General features: G+C 56.5%; 1 protein-coding gene across 2 annotated transcripts; it reads left to right on the top strand.

Moving 5' to 3' along the window:
- Positions 1-1,525: 1,525 nt before the first annotated feature.
- On the top strand, positions 1,526-12,655 carry LOC105191470 (hormone receptor 4). Of its 2 annotated transcripts, none has more exons than XM_011154897.2 (4): positions 1,526-2,310; positions 6,908-7,232; positions 10,225-10,302; positions 11,093-12,655. In XM_011154897.2, the coding sequence occupies exons 2-4, from the start codon at positions 7,074-7,076 to the stop codon at positions 12,161-12,163; spliced, it is 1,308 nt and encodes a 435-aa protein (XP_011153199.2). In that variant the 5' UTR covers positions 1,526-2,310; positions 6,908-7,073; the 3' UTR covers positions 12,164-12,655. The 2 variants fall into 2 exon arrangements, with proteins under 2 accessions (XP_011153199.2, XP_025154289.1); XM_025298504.1 differs by having other exon boundaries at positions 1,526-2,320.
- The last annotated feature ends 6,323 nt before the right edge of the window (positions 12,656-18,978 follow it).

Genomic DNA, 18,978 nt, shown 5'->3' with positions numbered 1-18,978 from the left:
GCCAAATTTTATTCGTGAGGGAAAAACGTTTTCTAAATTAAATAGAAAAATCCACTCCCGAGAAAAAAACAGCGAGATACCATTTGCGTAAGCGAGAGAGAAGTTGCATTCTTGAGCACTTGTCTCATCACGCGTTGAAATCACCAACGCGTGACCGCGTTGAAGTCACCGGATGATGCGCGTTCGTTTGCAAAAATCGCCTGTCAAAAGTCGCTCTCGCATACGCATAATCGTTAAATCGGCGAGGAAGATCACGCGCAATCGCCTCAACACCTTTTTTAAGTTCTCTTATCATTTTTCAACAATACTCACTGTCATTCCTATTCGTGCGTCTAGATCTGCATTTGCGTGTTCTGGGGGGAGTTTGCACGTGGATTGCCTTTATCATTAAAATAGATGAACTTACGGCGCGGTATCGCAGCGCGAGATCTCACGACTGCTGCGGCCGCGTTTACTTTGGAGCGGCCGCGTCTGCGGTGGAGCTAGGGCGCGCGAAAGGAAGAAAAAAGAAACAGTACCCCGGCAATAAAGTACGCCATTATACGACGCGGTAGCGTTTTCTTCGATTACGTTTACGAGGTGGCTGACTGCTATACTTACGCGAGTAACCGTTAAACGTTACCTCGCGTCGTGTTTTATAGCACGAACAGTTCCCGCGTCTATCTATCTCCTCGGCCTCGACTGCGAGATCGCGATGCGTCCATCTTAGCCTTCCGGAAGTTCGCGAGTTCCGGTCGTCCGTCGTCGGTTCTCACCTCTGGCTCCTCACTGACCCAAAAACTGCTCCGCGAGAATCGAACGTGCGCGGCCGCGTATCCGCGCGCGATAGGTCCCGCGACTCTCCGAGAGGGAGGGACGAAATTCCCAACCGCGAATCTGCACAAGATACCTCTGAACTCAGCAAAAAAGGACAGGGGAGGGGCAGGAGGAGGAAGAGGACTAGAAGCGCGCATAGGTACGTGTGTCGTCGTCGTCGTCGTCGTCGTCGTCGTCTCCTCGGTCACGGGAGAATCGAGCCGCGCTGCTCCTCGCGTGGAGCAGGTTGTAAGAGCCTACGGAGAAGGCGGGGGAGAGAGACGGACGTAAGGCGGATAGACGGCGAGGGACAAAGTGCGATACGAACAGCTGGTACGACGGAGAGGAGCGAGGCGCGAGCGAGCGAGCGAGCGAGAGGAACAGCTGGACCGAGGTGCCTCCACCGCGCGCGCGGAGACGGATGCTACACCGAGAGCCGCGCGCGGTGGCTCTCGAGAGGGAGAAAGAGAGGGAGACGGGTATACAGAGGTATACGGATGGACGGACGGACGGACACGCGGACGGGGAGAGAAAGAGGCAACGAAGGCGGCTCGAAGGAGGGAGAGCGAGAGAGGGCAGTGAGAAAGACGAGAGCGGTGGCGGACAGAGAGAACGCGAAAGAGATCACCTTGCCAGGAGCGAGCGAGAGCGCGAGAGAAGGCCGCGGTAGTCTTTCTCGGCCAGGTAGGCGAGATAAGGACGAGGCGGACAAACGGACTGACGAAGGTGCCCGAGGTAGGGGATACTCAGTCTCGCGGCCACGTGCTACACGAGCGCACGCCCCGAGCCGGCCGGCGGTCCAGCCAGCCACGACGCCGTCTTCTTCCTCTTCTTCGTCCCCGTATCAGCCCGCGCACGTTCCGCCCGATGTCCGCTGGCTCGGTTGGTCCGTTCCTTTTTGGAAGCGTGACCGCTCGTCGTGTGACGCGCCCGCGATAGACGGAGGGAACAGTCGCGAAGTCGCGCGACGTCGATTCGAGCGAGCGTGAGCGAGCGTGCGATCGGTGCTGCTGCTGCTGCTGCTGCTGCTACTGTTGCTCCGGAAGGTGACCACCCGGAAGAACGAAACCAGCCGAGAGGAGGAACCCTGAAAAGGGGTTGACCTGACGACAACATTCGCGTGCTGTGATTCCACCCGACGGATGATCGCGCTTGCCTGCGTCGCGTCGCCTGCGAGGATATCGTCGAGCTCGAGGTGCGACGCGAGTGTGCATCGGAGTACACGATTGGATAAGATGAATGTCGGTTTGGTGCGATGATGACGTTATTAACGCGACGAGGACTGCTTGACGGCACATGCGGGGTGCGTGGATGAACGTGCGCGTCGTCGTCGACGGTGTGTGCTTTTTCTGTGCTTGCGAGCGAACGGCCGAAGAGCTGCGGCGGCGATGCGTCGCTGTTGTTGTTGCCGTTGACGTCGCGCGTCGGACTGACGGTTTGTCCGGAAGTGCATCAAGAGGAAGAGGGATACAGTGACACGAGAGCGGGAGCATCGTTGGACAGAATTTCGCACAGGTGCGTACTGGTATGTGCCTCTTATTTTTTTTTCCTTTTTTTCTTGTACGACTGCTCAAACTTTGCCGGTTCTCCTGTCGGTCCTGACAGATCTAATCTCCTTTTCGATTTTCCTATACCTTCTCTTATGAAAAAAAAAAATATAACGAATTTTTAGCGTTTGAGTTAAGCTCGGAAGAAATTCTCGAAAGAACACTTAGAAAAGCTCGAACCGAATTCGAGAAACGTAAATTAACACACCGCCGAGCGGTGTCGCCTCCCTGCGGTTTTTGTTAGAAGCAAACGTGACAACTCGTTAGGACTTGACACTTGAGTCTCTCGCTTTCTCTCTCTCTCTCTCTCTCTCTCTCTCTCTCTCTCTCTCTTTCTCCTTTTTTTTCGCAGCAGTACATTCACTATTCGAGCGCGTCGGTTAGGCTAGTTCGGAGACGATGAAATTTTCGCGGCGACATTCAACGCGACAGCGTGAGATTTCCGGGCGCGTGTCGCGCGAAATTAATCGCGCGCGAGCGCCGGTCCCCGCTATTTATTTATAACATAATTTCCCGACGCCGTTGTTCGCATCGCTTCTTGATCAAGCGGCGTTTGAGAGAATCGTGACAACACGCTCTTGTACAAGCAAGCTGCAAACAATGTCGTGGAGTCGCGCGATCTCTCGCGAGAGCGTTTCGGTGAATCAACGCGACGATACTTCTTTCGCAACTCGATGAAACGTTCCGCGGTTTCATTTATCCGGGACCTGCCGCATCTCGCTGCCCGATTAATCTCCCGCATCGAGCCCGATTCACACCTGCGTCGCGGCAGCTTCTTTGATCCAGCCGCAGAAGTCGAAGGTGTCTCAACTCGCTACCGCCGCGACACGTCGACACCCGACACCCGACACTCTCGAGACCCTCCGAAGACGCCCAATGCGGATGTTGCGGTGGCTTTTGGCACCGCGCGCTCTCGAGCGGCAGTTGCACGACTCGGCCTGCAACATCGGTCGCAAGTTCGCGTATGAAAATCGATCGGTTCGATCGGCCGCGCTCGCTATTAATAACAGCGGTCGCGCACGGCTCGTGTTCGGCACCGGGCGGTGCCGTTACACGTGAAAAATGCATTCGGCTCGTTCTCGCAGCGATTACGATTAATTTGTCACGACATCGGCCGCGGGCCGATGGATGGGAAGGGCGCAACAATTTCAACCGTCTATAGCCTACGGCACGGTGATATCCGCGTGACGCGCCGCGGCTCTCACAACCGGTTCATTAAAAGTGCAGTCCGCTCGTCACTCATTGGCTGCCACGAGGCTTGCCAGCGATCGGGATGTCCGCTTGGCGGAGAAAAAGAGAGAGAGAGAGAGAGAGAGAGAGAGAAAAATTAAGGAGGAGCGACACGTGTGCGTACACATACAAGCGACGTTTCGGACACGAACGCGTCTTACCTTTCAATCATTATTGTTATCGCGAAGATGAGCGGTGGTAGCCGAGCGATCGCGATGCCGCCTGTCAGTTGGAAAAAGAAATATCGCCGGAGACGATCACGAATTATTAATAGCGCGTTAGGAGCGGCGGTGACTTTCGCAAAGCGAGAGAGGGACCGCGATCATCCCGAGAGGGAGAAACGACGAATTAGCCGCGCGACGACGAAACGCGCGCACGGTGGATCGTTTGAAACCGGCCGAGCGAGCGTTATCCGTCCGGATAAATTTGCATGGATCTCTCGACGGATGTCTCAATACGTCGCGAGCGTGCGAACTTTCACAGGTACTGATACATCGGGTCTCACCCCGGCTGATCGCCGCGGAGTATCTCGGTGCTCGGTGCTCGTGATGTACAGCGCGGCTCCCGTGCGTTTCGCAAAAGAAATTCCCCCGGCGACGTAATTCATTCATCCGGGCCGCGCTCGCACGGATCGCTCGCATGGATCAAAGCTCGTTGAGATCACGCTGGCCTGACGTTCGCTCCTCGCCGAGGCGACGCGATCGAAGCATCGCGTTCGAGGCGCGCGTCGAAATGTCAGAGCGAACGTTGCACGGCGATCGTGGCAATCGCGCGATTTAATGCCTGCGCCATTAGCTCTCGCGCCGCCTCGCGAGCTAATTACGCCGCTAACACTCCGATTATTTCTCTAATTAAAGCCGCAATCGGTATCACGACGCCCGTGGCGTCGCAATCAAAGCAGCCCGCGCGCTGCGCGCGGACTGCTTCGATTTATCAGCGGAGCGGAGCGCAGCTTGCGCGAGGAGGAGACGCGCGAGCGAGTCTCAACTTCGCGACCGCTCGTTCTTTAGAGTCCGAGGACGCGCGACAATCTGCATTAATACCGAAAGGACGTGCGGCGCGACTTCGCGCCGTTCGATGACAGCTGAGACATATCGGCGACGACGTCGCGTCGCGTCGCGTCGGCGCGATAATAGTTTCGCACGCGCGAACGAGAATGGTCGTCCTTCGCGGCGCATCGGCTAATGAAATACGCTCTCGTCTCGACTCGAAAATGCAAATAGGAAAAATCCTGATGTCGCCAATGGTCTGTTACCGTCGTCGTCGTCGTCATAACTCGAGGACACGTGTTCATCGCCGCGTTACAATTGCGCTACCGCTTCGGCGGACGGACGCGCGTTAATCCGTGAAAACAAGGATTTATCGGAGCCCCGTGCGCGCGCGCGGCGAGGCGACGATGTATTCAGCGGAACCGGTCTTCCGCCGCGGCCATACGGGCTCTTAATTAATTTGTCATTAGTCTGCGAAGACGGCGCGCAATAAAATTTATCGGCGGCGTGGCCGATTACGTTCGACTTGGGCGCGCGACGACTCCTTTGCCGACCTGAAGACAGATAGACGCTCATCGTCGTCGTTTCGGCGCTGCCTCGCGCGAGTCGCGATTCTCCCCCCGGAGGGCTGAAACCGTAATGACGAGTCTCAACAAAGGACTTATTTCTTCGTCGCGGCCCTGGCGTCGCTGCTGGACGCGGCTCCTCGCGAGGATGAGGCCCGGCCCCAGCGGTCACGACGGCTACCCGGAAAGCACATTCTTATACGATAAAGCGCCGTTGGGTGCGGAGTTGAGAAACGAGGAACGGTTCTTCCGATACTCAGACAAGTGCACCACGCGAGCGCGAGCGCGCGATGACGAGGTTCACGCCTTGATGGCTTTGAATTATCAGCGACCGCGACGGCTGAAAGCCGTTTCGGCCGAGAGGGGCGCGGGGGTGCAAATTGCGCGCGTTAATTGTGGATTTTACGCTTGTTTGCTCGGCAGCCATTAGCGCTCCGGATCAGACTGGTCGGCTCACCTCGCGATTTTTACGCGCCGCCGCGGACTCCGATATGTGTTGCCAACAGCTCTCGGCCGGCTCGCATAATCTGCAAATTCGTGCCATTTAAGCGCAATCACGCGCTTCAATTATAATCCACTCGGGATATCCATCCCGCACGCGTAATCTCCGCGCCGCTATGGATTCTCGCGCATAAACGCGATCGTGTTGCAAGCTGCGCGCCGCCACCGCCGCCGCCAATTACCGCGTTCTTAATCGTGGCTTTGTGATTGACTGATCAAGCTTCCCGCGCAGATGTCCGCCGGCCCTTCCCCTCCCCCCTCCACCACCCCCCCCCGCCCGTCCGGCAATTAACGCTCACTTTCGAATCGCGTCGCGAAAACTGGACCGATTTTCCGCGAATCCAGAGAGCACGGCTCTCGTTCTCTTCGCACATTGTGTTCCACGACGGACGAATCGATTATTGGCCCCCCTCGAGCTCGAGCTCGCGCGCGCGCGCGCGCGGCGGATTTACGACATCTCCCGTTGCATCTCGCGTTGCAACGGCCGGCCGTCGCGGAGTTCTTCTTCGGCAAATTGAAATTAAATCTCGGCGATCACAGAGCGCGGCACGGAGTTTACGCGCGTCGGCCGGGTTCCCACGTGGCGCGCGGACGAAAATTAATACGTGGCAGCGTCTGTAATTAGCTCTCGTATTTATGCGCGCCTCGCAGGGCGGGCTGCGTTAACATGGTAATGGCGTTACACCGTTGTAAACACGACATGTTATCTCGAGCGATACGCGAGCGGGTGCGGGGGCTCGGCTCGGCGACCTCGCGATTTCGGACGACTCTCGTTCTCCCTCCTCTCGTCCTCCTCTCCCTCTCCCGTTCTGCTCCTCCTCTGTCTCTCCCGCGTGCGCGCGTCCGCGACCCTCCGGCGCGCCGCTCGTATTCTGAAATAATTATTATACGCCGCGCCGCCGATACGCCGCCGTTCGCGTTCGCGCGTTCGTCCGCCGTAAAAACGCCGCGTTAATGGCCCGGGAGATATCCGTTACTGTACATTCGGCCGGCGGTTCCAGCAGCAGGCGACATTCAACGGCAGCTCGGTTCTGTGCGCGCTTGTATATACCTGCTCGATGCGCTCGCGAACGAATCGCCGAGTGTGGGGTTCTGGTCTCTGGATCGCCGAAGAGGCTCGGTCCACCCTCGGTGAAACGTCATGCGCGGTCTAACATTACAGAATCGGCGATACGCCGAGTGTAACTGGTTATTTTATGCTCATTGCTATGAGCAACGTCGCGCTGAAGAGCGACCGAGAGTCCCTCGAGAGTCATTCGGTCTGTTCCGCTTGTTTCAGGCGGGGAACGAGTGAGGATCGCGCGTCGCACAAACACCTCGGTGACGTGAGCACGTGAGCAACGCGGGAAAAGCGTGCAAAATGTTGGCTCGCTACCTCAAGCGGAAAGAGGGCAGGTCGGCTTACAGGCCAGGACGGCTGACACCGAGGGATTAAAGAGCGTCGAATGGACGTGGGCGATTTGTCGAGCCCGGCAGGATTGTCAGGGAGCGGAACCATCTCGGGTGCGACGGGTGTTGGTATCATCGCCAACACGACATCCGCCACCTCAGGGTGGTGGACGCCTACGTCGACGATCACCTCGGCAGCGGCCAACACCGACGTGGTGAGTCTCCTGTGTTCTCTCATTTTTTTCTTTCTCTCTCTGCTTCTTCGATTCGAGCTGTCGCGGAAGTTGCCCCCGATCACCGCTGGAACGTTTTGCCGACGAACGTCAAGTGTGAAAAAAGTGCATAAATTTTTTAACGTGCGCTGAGAAGAGAGCTGCGCACGCATGTTTTTCATCGTTTTATTCTGTTTACGATTTATCGCGCGTAGGGCGAAAGTACATCGGCTGCATCAGCCGATTCTTCGCAAACAAGGACGACACGATGATACTAATAATATCTTTTACGTCAAACGATGCGTGCAGTTACATGGTCAACGGTGGAAATGAAAAAAGATGATCATTTGTAGTAAAAACCTGTATTAATGTCGAGGGTTAATTGCCGGGTGAGAGAGGGGGAAGAAAAGACAGAGAGAAAGAGAAAGAGATTCGCTTGTCATGTAGCCTCTACGAGAATTACGACTTTTCTTTATATCATTCAAATACGGTATTTCTGTGGCATTTAATGCGTTTAATCATGGGTTTCGCGATTCAATTAAATTACAGTGTCTCTCTCGCAAACTGATCGGGTTGGAAGTACGTAGCAGTCGCGCGAATTTGCGCTAGTCGTCGCTCGCACGCTTCATTGGTATTTACACACTGACTGAATTATTCCCGCCGAGACTCGCAATCGCGGAATAACGGGGATCCGAGCTCGGGGAACGGCCGAGATCGCCGAAAGGGAAAAGGCGCGTACGCTCGTTTGCGCGATATGAAAAAATATGAGAGAGGAGAAGAAGAAACGACGAAGAGAGACGCACGTCGCCACCGTCGTGTTCTTCATGGTCGCGCGCTTGCGCGGTGACAGGCTGCGTCTGTAAATGAGATTCTCGCGCGGGTGGGCGACCTAACGACCAAAAGGATTCAGACCGACGTGCTTGGCCGTCGGTCGGCGGATCGGCCGTGCGCTGCGCGATGCAGATTATCCGCAAACGCGAGAAGAAGCGCGGCTCGCTGGCTGGCGAGCGCGTTATTTAGTCCCCCGTGTCGATGCGTAGCGGTCTGCGGCCGCGGGGATTAGAACCGAGGTGACATAGCCGCGTCATCTGTTGGACGTTTAACCTTTTTTGCCCGCTTCCTCGTCCTGCGGACGAGGCTCCTTGCCGCGATTTCCGCGAGAAGTCATCAGCCCGCGGCCGCGGCGCATACGCTCGCGGGTTAATGAGATCGAGAGTCGTTTTCGAGTACCTGCACGCCGTTTGACGTTCACGGTGGTCGACGGCAGACGGAAAAGCGCCGATATATTTCTGAGAGAGAGAGAGAGAGAGAGAGAGAGATCGACCGACGCTTTCTTCCGTCCGATGCGCCGTGAAGAAGACACGTTCGCGGCACGACTGCGCGTTCGACGGCAGCCGATATTCATGCGCGATCAATAAATAACGCGTCGACTTTCGGTTCGCTGTCGAAATATCCCGGCGATTCAGATCGCCGCGTCGTGCAAGCTCCGTCGTCCATCGCGAGAGCGCTCGCTCGCGCAATCATTTTGTAATCAGACCCGATTCCGTAACCACGCGGCGGTGCCTAAATCCGTAGACGCTCGGAGCGAGCATCGAGACTATTAGCCGCGGATATTCATCATCATCAACGAACCGAAATGTTAATCGCGTGTAAAAGCGCCCGCCTGTAAAAACCGCCGCTCGTCAAATAATCGCGCGCGAGCGAGCGAGCGAGCGAGCGAGCGAGCGAGCGACGCGTCCCTCTCGGCGGCCGGCCGGCCGGCCGGGCGAATTCGAGCGACGCTCCCGGATCATCGACGAGCGCGAGCGCGGCGAGCTCTCGTCGATCACCTGCGATCATTCCGCGCGCGATCAATTTCTCGTCGCGTCGTTACGAAAGAACGGCGGCCGACCGTTACCTCGGTTCACCCTTTTCGTGTGGGAATCGGGCCCGTGCGAGTCACATCCTCGCTCTTTGCCCGCCACACACAATCCGCACGCTCACGCCACACACATACACACATGCCGCCGCCGCCGCCGCCGCCGCCACCGCCGTCTCTCCTCTCTTCTTCGCCTTTCTCGCAGCTCGGCGGCCGGTCGCCGAGCATCCAGAGCCGCGGAGGAGCTTGCCGGCCCGGTAATGACTGGCTAACTAGGTTTTAATAGGAACGCGGTCTCTCTCGCAACGAAATCCCCGCAGCCGCCGTCGCGTCGATCCTCGCGGCAAGAAAGGGTTCTGCTTTTTCTTTCTTTCTTTCTTTCTCTCTCTCTCTCTCTCTCTCTCTCTCTCTCTCTCTCTCTCTCTCTCTCCCCTTTTCTTTTTCTTCCTCTTCCTCCGCCGCAGCGCGTCGTCACCGCCGTCGCGATCGTCGGATGGCAGCTTCGCGCTGGTGCCGTTCGCTCTCGGAGAGGATCTTCTCCACGGAGCAGATGCGAGTGCGCTGATTGGCGAGCGCAATACCCGCGCGGATCGACGTGCGAGATTTCGCACAAAGACTGCGTCCCACGACAGGTTGTAGTCGGACATTTCCCGACGCGAGCTCGAATCCAGGAATTCTCGAGATTCTCCCGAGCGACGTTAGATCGCGGGATTCGGCGAAAGTCAGGCAGGAGGAACGATTTTATTCTCGACGGATGGATTGTTCACCGTTTGAGGATATTGATCAAGCGGAACGAAGCTCAAATCGCTTTATCTAAATTGACGAAGTAGACGAGTGAATCGCGGGATGTCAATTTCGCGATGCGATATCCTAGAAAAAAGTATAATTGGATGATATTGAGAGTCAGATAAAGAGAGGGGCGGGAGGGGGAGAGGATCCAACGCGTACATGTCTCATGATTGTAACGCATCATAGTGCTTCTCGTTGTTCCGGCCTCGGGTTTCGAGAGCGCGTCGGACTCGAGGAACCCTTCCGTGATTGGCAGACATTGTACGTGGATCAGGCGCGATCATCGGGCACATTCTGCGCGTCCTCGGGACCCCGTGCGTAACCACATGTCGCATCTTTTTGTTGCAGATGAATCAGCTCTGCAGGGTTTGCGGAGAGCCGGCCGCGGGTTTTCACTTCGGGGCCTTCACGTGCGAAGGCTGCAAGGTCAGTATATCTCTTCGCGTCGCCATTCTTCCGCGGCTATTCATCCGTATCGTTTATTCACCGACGACGAAATGGAAAAAGAGAGGAAAGGGACAGGAAGAGAGAGAGAGAGAGAGAGATAGAGAGAGAGAGAGAGAGAGAGAGAGAGAGAGAGAGAGAGAGAGAGAGAGAGAGAGAGAGAGAGAGAGAGAGAGAGGAGCGACGAGGAAGAAGACGAGAGATCATTACCCGTTTCTCGCGACGTGTGACACTCGCGCGCTTGAAATTACTTAAATCGCGCAGAGCCGCGCCGTGGACGAACAAAGAGCGATCGAGTCGCGTTGTCTTTTGTGAGAGAGCCCGGGCTCTCTTACATCGCCGACGACGTGATGCGCGAGCCGCGGCGCAGGGATAGTCCAGCGTGCTGCTCGAAATCCGTCTCGCCGTTAATTCACCGTTAAATCAAAAGAAGAGAACAATTACCGCGCGCGCGCGCGCGCGCGCGCACGCGCGCGTCGGGACGGCTCCGAGACGGCTCTGTTGTTTAGAGCTTTAATTGCGACTCGTGGAACGGTCTCATGTCTACTTCCGGTTCTACCTGTCGTAGCGGACAGGCATTCAGCGCTGATGACCGAATAGACGTAGGTTTCCGAGGAGGAGACTGATCGAGAGATTCTACCGCGATGAGTCTCACGCGCGTTCGATTTTGAGAGCTTCCTGACGGCGAATCGCCAAGGTGCCCGATCTCTCTCGGTCGACTCTCTCTCTTGCCACTGACCAATGCGCGGCTCTTTCGCTTTCTGTTACACAGTCTTTCTTCGGGCGCACCTACAACAATCTGGGCAGCATCTCCGAGTGCAAAAACGGCGGCGTCTGCGTGATCAACAAGAAGAACCGCACCGCCTGCAAGGCGTGTCGCTTGCGAAAGTGCCTGATGGTGGGCATGTCGAAGTCGGGCTCGCGTTACGGCCGCCGCTCCAACTGGTTCAAGATACACTGCCTGCTGCAGGAGCAGTCGCATCAGGCGCAGACACGCCTGATCAAGGACCCCAAGTCTGCCTACGAGAAGGCCTTCGGCTCGCTGGACGCGGCGAACAACAATAACAGCAACAGCAACGCCGAGAACGCGAGTAACACGAGCGCGAGCAGCATCGTCAGCGTCGTCACCACGGCGACCACCACGGCCAACAACAGTTACCATCATCATCTGCACCACCACCACCACCACCACCCGGACCGGTTGCCCAAGAGGGAGGACGGCGGCGCTCTCAGGCCGCAGGACATCCCGATGCAGCTGCGATCGCCGGAGATGCCGCCGCGAAGCGGCCAAGAGCCGATCCTGAGGCCCGGCGACCTCGCGCGGGCCCCGCACGAGCTCCTCAGGCCCGAGGTCTCGAGGTTCCCTATGTGGAGAGGCCCGCCGCTCTTCCACCCGGCGCTCACGCACATGCAGCTGCTGAACGCGCCGTTCTTCCCGTTCCAACAGCGCTTCATCGTACCTTACGTGAACCAGGTGAGTCCGCCGCAGATGGTGACCAGTCTGTCCAGCTCGTCCAGCGAGAGCGTGACCCCGCGCTCGACCCCGTCGCCCAAGAGGAGCGAAGAGAACCGCGAGTGTCGCGAGCCCGGCCGCGAAGCGGCCGAGCGAGGTTGCCCGAGGGGGGCATCGGTCGAGGTTACGTACGACAAGAGTTTGGCGTTCTTGCGATCCCTCGGACCGGAGCAAGAGGAGCCGATGGACCTCAGCATGAAGGACGTGCGAACGGACGGCCAAGAAGCGGACGCCGGCAGCACAGAGGAGGAGGACAAGTCGAGCGACAGCGAAGACAACGAGCTCCTGCAGGATACCGGGCCGCCGTTGGACCTGACTCGGAAGACATGACCACGGACACCCGACGAAGGTGCTCGATAGGAACTCGACCGGCTCGGACGTTCCAGGCCGTCCCGAGCAAATCGTCGCGTCGCGAAAGCTGCTGCACCGGGAAAGCTGCCGCGCCGCGGCGGGAGGAGCAGTGGACGCTCGAAGGAAGAAGCTGACTGAGATGGGGAAAGAGATGATGAAAGAACGAGGAAGGCGGGAGAAAGAAAATGCGAGGAGAGGGAGAGGAAAAAGCAGAGGGGCAGAAGAAGAGGAGGAGCGGAGGTACAGTTACATATCGCAATGACGCGGCGGGCGCGAGAATCACGGCAAAGTGTCAAAGATGTCAAAAGACGAGGCGCAAGGGAGAGGAGAAGAGTAGCCGAATACGTCTAGGTCGGAATGACACGAGGAAAAGTGAGAGGAGGAAGAGGCGGGGAACGCGACTCGCCCGACGCTGAGGACGAAGGAGAAGAAGAAGCAAAAGAAGAAGCAGCAGAGGAAGAAGAAGGAGATGAGGAAGGAGGAGCAGGAGGAGCAGGAGGAGGAGGAGGAGGGAGAGGAGGAGGAGGAGGAGGAGAAGAAGAAGAAGAAGAAGAAGAAGAAGAAGAAGAAGAAGTGCCGCGCATAGCCAGCCGGCATAAACGGCTTTACGATCGGCGACCGTGTCCCGATCGATGAAAATTGCTCAAGCCGCTCGGTATCAGCCGGACACACGGCCCTTTGGCCCGGTCGTACCTCGGCAGGCAGATGCACGTCGACGCGAGGCGAGGCGGGGTCATCGGTTCGCGCGATACGTGTGTTCTTCACCCTGTCGGGGCGACGTACGACGAACGATTGTGCCTTATTATAAGCGGCGCTTCCCAGAGCGCCGCGTCGCGCCGCGGTGTCAAAGCAGGCGTGACAGTTTAACGTTAAACGATATATGTAACCGCAACGTTCGATGGCCAGTGAGAGAGCAGCGCTCGGCGCGCACCATCGCGAACGCCCGTTCGCCGGAATGCGTTCGCGGTCTGCGCTCTTCGATTCCGCGCGCTCATCGCGCCGGTCCGCCGAGAACTCTCGCCGCGCCGCGCCGCGCCGCGCCGCAGCGAGACGCTCAGCAGGCCGGACGAGGGTGACGCGTCGTGGACGGGATAAATTGTGATTTCGCGAATTCCAAGTACCCGTAGCGTAACTTATATCTTTTCTCGAGGATCCTGTTTCTCGGGCATGCATGGCAAGCAAGCACGTGTGAGAAACGCTCCGAAACGCTCGCAGTTTCGTTCTTCGCGGCCGAGATCGCGATTGCGCTCAAGTACAAAACAAGAGGGGACACGGGGAGAGGGAGACGCGGTAGTCGATATGATCGAGCGATACGCGCGCAGAACGAGCGTCGTTGGAGTGTCTCGAATGTCCGAGAGCGAGAGCGAGGGAGAGAGAGAGAGAGAGAGAGAGAGAGAGGGAGAGCGCGAGGTGGAATAAAAAAATATTGTATACCTGAATGTGACACCTTGATCGTCGTTCATTAAATCCCTCCATCGATCTTCGATCTCCCGCACATCGTTGCGCGGGCACATGCACGTCTACGAACGCGAGACGGTATTCCATTACTTTCGTCTCTCGCGCGTCTCTCACATTCCTCAATTGCGATGAACGCGCGCGTCTACATGTATGTATGTGTGTGACCCCGCGTATTATAATATTATACATGCGCGCGCGCATGTACGGACGCGTATCATCGTACCACCGATGTTATTTATCTAGCAATAAATTTGTCCGGTTTGATATACTACGCGAAACACGTTTTCCCGATAGTTTCACGCCGAAGCGGCGCGACGTTCGATTCGCCCGCTCGCTCGCTCGCTCGCTCGGCAAGAATGATGCGATTCCCCCCTCGCCGGGGACGTCGAAAACGCTTGACAATAAATTTTCTTAAAAGTTCAGCAATATATAAACACGCGAGTATATCGATCGTAAGGTTTCTCTTCCTAAGGTCGCCTGACCGGGTCAGCCGCGCGCGCGCGCGCGCGCGCGTGAAAAAAGTTTCGCCAAGAAGAAGACGCGCGAAACGGGCCGCTTGACGAGGAGCGCGCGTACCAGGAAGTGCGTACTTGCGCGGAAGTTTTATTGCTAATTACGTTGCTCCACGAAATCAAGGTGGTTTCGCGCCGCGTCGTGTCGCGTCGCGGTTCCGATAATTTATGAATATCCGCGTCTCTCGCCGCGGGAGGATCCGCCGCGGCGAAGCTCGTTCGTGCCGCGATTCACGAAGAGAGAGAGAGAGAGAGAGAAAGAGAGAGAGAGAGAGAGGGGGGAGGGAGAGAGAGAAATCACGACCGTACTCACGTTTCGCGACACGATTCGTCCGCGGAGTTTCGTCGTATAGGAAAGTTTTCACCTGTCTTGAAAGGTTTCCGCCTCCGTAGCCTCTTTGATGAATATCTTAATGCATCTTTAACCGTTACGGTATTATTAGCGGGGTTTATCAACAAACGACGCCATGCCTTTGCGGTGTTACAGAAACCAATATAAATCGCCAAGAATTATGCAAAGGGAGAAAATTGCGCAAAGGAGTAATAAGGAGAGAAATATTTCCTTTTTTTCTTCAGTCGTCAAGCACGATCTCTTAAAATCCGCATTCACACTTGAGGTGGAGCGCGTTACTGCCAACCGTACACGTTCGGGGCGTTCGGAAGTCTCGAATTTCACAAAATTCCACACTGTGTAGGCGCGTGTGTATGAATACCTGCTTAATTTATGCGCAGCCGGCGCAGGCTCGCGAGTACTCGCAAAGGATATCTCCAAAGTTAGACTAGGACGTAATGAGTCTGGCGACACGACGCGAGTTGTGCAAGAGCGCAGAGCGCGCGCAGCTTCTCAAAATCGTGTAAAGTTTGCCGCGCGCGAGCCCCGAGACAAGAGTTCTCTGTCAATATCCTCGGGAACGAAATGGCCTTCCACGAGCTAGAGCTCTCAAATAACATCTCGGTACATATTGCGAGCATGTTTTCGCATATCTCCAGCAAAAAGCCGGACGGCTCGCGTTTCTCGTCAGCGCGCGACAATTAGTATAGAATTCGTGAATTACTTGACGCGGTCGTCTCCGATGCTACACGCGCGATCTCCGGGCTGGACCGTCGTCTACTATGTGCGCGCGTTTTCGCGCATTACCGAAGATACAATTTTAATCATGACTTGGTCCCCGTTACACTTCTGCGCGCAGTCCTCACGCACTTCACCGTTCCCAACGCGATATAATCGGCCGGCCGCTTGGCCGCGATAACAACTCGCACAATGCGAATGCGGCTACTTCTAATTGAACGAGCGCTTTTATTCCCACCCCGATTCCGGCATTCAGCCGAGCCTTTCATCGGTGCTGGTGATTACGGCACCGAATCACTGTTATACGCGATATTAAATAACGCAATGATTCGCGCGATCGTGTGTTGCGCGCGTGTGTTCGCAATTATTATCATTACGCATTTAATAACGTTCCGCAAGGCGGGTCGAGCTATCGTCGGAGATTTCCTCTGCGTGGCATACCACGAGCGAGTCTCGCCGACGGAGGTGGTCCAATGGTAGCTGCTACTCGAGCGTTTCCGCGTTTCGATCGCTCCGCGAGGCTTTCTCGACGCGGCCGAGAAAATTCGCGGGGAAACTCACGAAGAAACGTGCTCACGCGAGTGACGGTGTCCGCGGCGGCGGCGGCGGCGGCGGCGGCGGCGGCGGCGGTGGCGGCGGTGGTCTCGGCGAGAGGTGTTCACCTGCGTGTGCACCTGCATGCGCGTGTTCTACGCGCGGTTACACCCGTAACCCCGCGACGGTAAAATACCGTCGTGTCCGCTTGTTGACTTAGGTGGAACGAGAGAGGCCACTCGATGTCCACCATCGCGCCGCGCGGTTTCCTGTCGGGTCCCTGATTCAGGTTTCCGAGGGGGCAGGCAGGCATACGCCGAGAAAAAGTGTGACAAGACGTAATATCGCGCGCACGTAGCCATTTGAAATTCCCCCGGGACGAGGCGCGTCGCGTTATCGCGTTGTCGCGAGATACGTATGAACTCGGGTTGCTTAGAGCGACTTGCATTTTTGACCGCGGAAAAATGTTCGGAATGTTCCCCGCTTTCGTCAATTTACGTTCGACAAACTCGAGGTGGCAGGACCTCACCTCATAACCGATCCGACAGCCGAGACGAAGAAAAAGAAGGGGAGACGAAGAGTTATCACGCCGGCTTGGCACCGGACCGAGCAACGTGCGCGTCTCGTATCACGACATGTATAGCCGGAATTTGTCATGACGATAAGGCGCGTCGTACCGTCAAGTGTAAGTCGTGAAAAGTCACACAGGCGATTGGTATCGTCGATCAGTCGCATTCTTGTAACATCGAAAAGCGCGCTAAGTGTACGCGAGAAGCCATTAATCACGTCTATCAGGCGGACGCTGCCGAGGAATTCGATCGTTTAATCATTCTGACACCTTGTCGAACGTGACACACGCGAGGGGGTCACATCCGTTATTCCGTCGTCCTTAAAAGCAGGGTCAATTTCTGCGCTCGGACTTTTTTTTTTGCGCCGAGCTCCCTTCGCCGCGTCGGATCGCGCGCTGCTCATTCCGTTTGCACGCAATTCTTTTCCACGCGCTCCCCTTGCCGATATCGATGTTCCCGAAGACGTCACTCACAACTTCCGACTTTGACAAATGGAGGATCGCCGTGTGATCATCCTCGGTGGAGTGCGCACAGGTACCTTTCTCCACCTTGAAATTTGGACTCGTCTCGCGCGAGAGCACGACAGCTCCTTCTCCTCCTCCTCCTCTCTTTCTCTCACGTGCGCGCCACCTTGATATATCCTTTATCGCGCGACGAGCCGTCGTTTTATTGTCGGCAACGGCGGCGAACAACCGATATTCCAGCGGACGGACGGGGTCCTATTCGCATCCGCTCGAGTAACCGGGGTGTTACCGCACTGCGTTTCAAAATAGGCCTCGTCTCGAGGTCATGCCATGTCCCTGGACGTCTAAAAATTCTGACCACGTCATCGCGCGACCGTCTCATCGCGCGGGAGAAAGAGGGACGCCCGATTTTTGTGCTCGGCACTCCGCAGAACCGTTCGATCCCCGCGAGAGAGAGGGGGGAGGGGAGATTCCTCGAGACGTCTCTCTCTCCCACGTCGTGAGTGCTGTATGTATGTGTGTGTGTGTGTGTGTGTGTGTGTGTGTGTGTGTGTGTCAGTGTGTATGTATATTTGCCAATGTCCTTTTTTCTCTCCTTGGCGTCTCTCGCGCCTCCTAGATGAGTTACGTAAATCTCGACGAGGAAACCGTATAGCACGACCATCTTGTCATAAATTAATAAACTCTCTTAGTCTCTCTCTCTCTCTCTCTCTCTCTCTTCCTGTCTGTTACAAGAGCGATTGAAAGAGAGTGAGGGACGAAAAAATGCCGGTAACCGGAAGGGAGCGAGAAATAGACAGACAGACGGACGGACCGACAGACAGAGAGACAGACAGACAGACAGAGGGGGAAAGAAGGCGGGAAGGAGGGACGGAGCGACGAAGGAGAGAGCCCGGAAGAGGAGGACCGGTTGCTTGTTCATTGACGGGGCGAAGGCCCCCGCTCGTGAATGGTGGTGGACACTCGCGAGCCAAGAATAGGATCTTCTCTCGGCGATCTTGAATTTTTCTGCGCCGCGCGTGAACCTCGCGCCACGGCCGTGTCACGTCGCGTCCCCGTCCTTTCCTGCCGCCGCGCCGCGCCGCGCCGCGCCGCGCCGGCCACTCGCCGGGGACCGCAGTTGTAGTTCGCGACGCTGATTAATGCGCGGATGCTGAGGACAATCTTGATGGGGTCCGGCGGGCAATCAGCTTCGCCTTGATTTCCGGCAGAGTGCCATCGCGCGTCCGACAACTGCGCCTGTTTTTTGGCACGATTTCTTTGGAGCGGGAGTTGTCTGTCTCGTGCCGATTGCTTGCCTCCTGCATTTACCGAGACGACTTGCGCGGCAACGACGAAATGATGATTAATCCATTAGAGCTGAATCAAAGACTGAAGAAGAGAATCGCGGATTCTTTTAATTTCCGACGACCGATGGACACACACCGTCGAGTCCTCGCTCAGGACTTGTGGGAGGGGGGCAGGGTCATTTATAACGGGAGGAGAGTCACGGTGGAATATACGTATTTTCTCAACTGTGCGCGCGCGCGAACTATGCGGCAAATCTCGCCCGAGGTGTATCTTCATCGCTCGGTCGTCGCTCCGTCGTTGGGCGCGGCTGAGCATATCCGTAACATTCGTCTTGATGAAATTCCCTGCTGATTTCTACTCGCCCTCGCGTGCTCGGTCTAATGGCCGAGCGGTGTCACGGCCGTTGAAGGACACGGCGACGTCGCCGACTGATAGTCGGCCGTCGGCGCGCGAAAGTGTCAGCCTTGAGCACACTGTTCACCTCGGTTGACAACTGACGACCAACCAACGACTGCCGCTTATACCCGAAGGAGCGAACAGGGCGCGCTGTGTTGATGTATACATCCATCGAGAGGCCATATCGACCACCTCGACGACGTGGCGACGACGTTATAACGCGTCATCCTTCGCCGTCGCTGCGAACCGTGAGAGGGTCTCAATGAACGACGGGGAATTTTTAGCACGAGGACAATAGAGTGCGCCGCGCGCTCGTGAGAGTGTCCAGATCACATGTGCCAGGTAGATAGGTAGGTAGGTAGGTAGGAAGGTAGGTAGTCGGAGGACCCGTGAGAAGGAAGACTCGGAAGAAGAGGTCGGCAACGAAGAAGAAGAAGAAGGAGAAGAAGAAGAAGAAGAAGGAGAAGAAGAAGAAGAAGAAGAAGAAGAAGAAGAAGAGGAA

Source organism: Harpegnathos saltator, unplaced genomic scaffold, assembly GCF_003227715.2.
Source record: "Harpegnathos saltator strain DR-91 unplaced genomic scaffold, Hsal_v8.6 scaffold223, whole genome shotgun sequence".
Taxonomy (NCBI): Eukaryota; Metazoa; Arthropoda; class Insecta; order Hymenoptera; family Formicidae; genus Harpegnathos; species Harpegnathos saltator.
The sequence above is the reverse complement of the archived record's forward strand: the minus strand, read 5'-3'. Positions and strand labels throughout refer to the sequence as shown.

Bases quoted from the DNA above. Each gene is read 5' to 3' on its own strand.
- LOC105191470 (XM_011154897.2), top strand. From the start codon at position 7,074: ATGGACGTGGGCGATTTGTCGAGCCCGGCAGGATTGTCAGGGAGCGGA. The intron at 7,233-10,224 runs GTGAGTCTCCTG...TTTTTGTTGCAG, and splicing joins CAGCGGCCAACACCGACGTG to ATGAATCAGCTCTGCAGGGT. The intron at 10,303-11,092 runs GTCAGTATATCT...TCTGTTACACAG, and splicing joins TCACGTGCGAAGGCTGCAAG to TCTTTCTTCGGGCGCACCTA.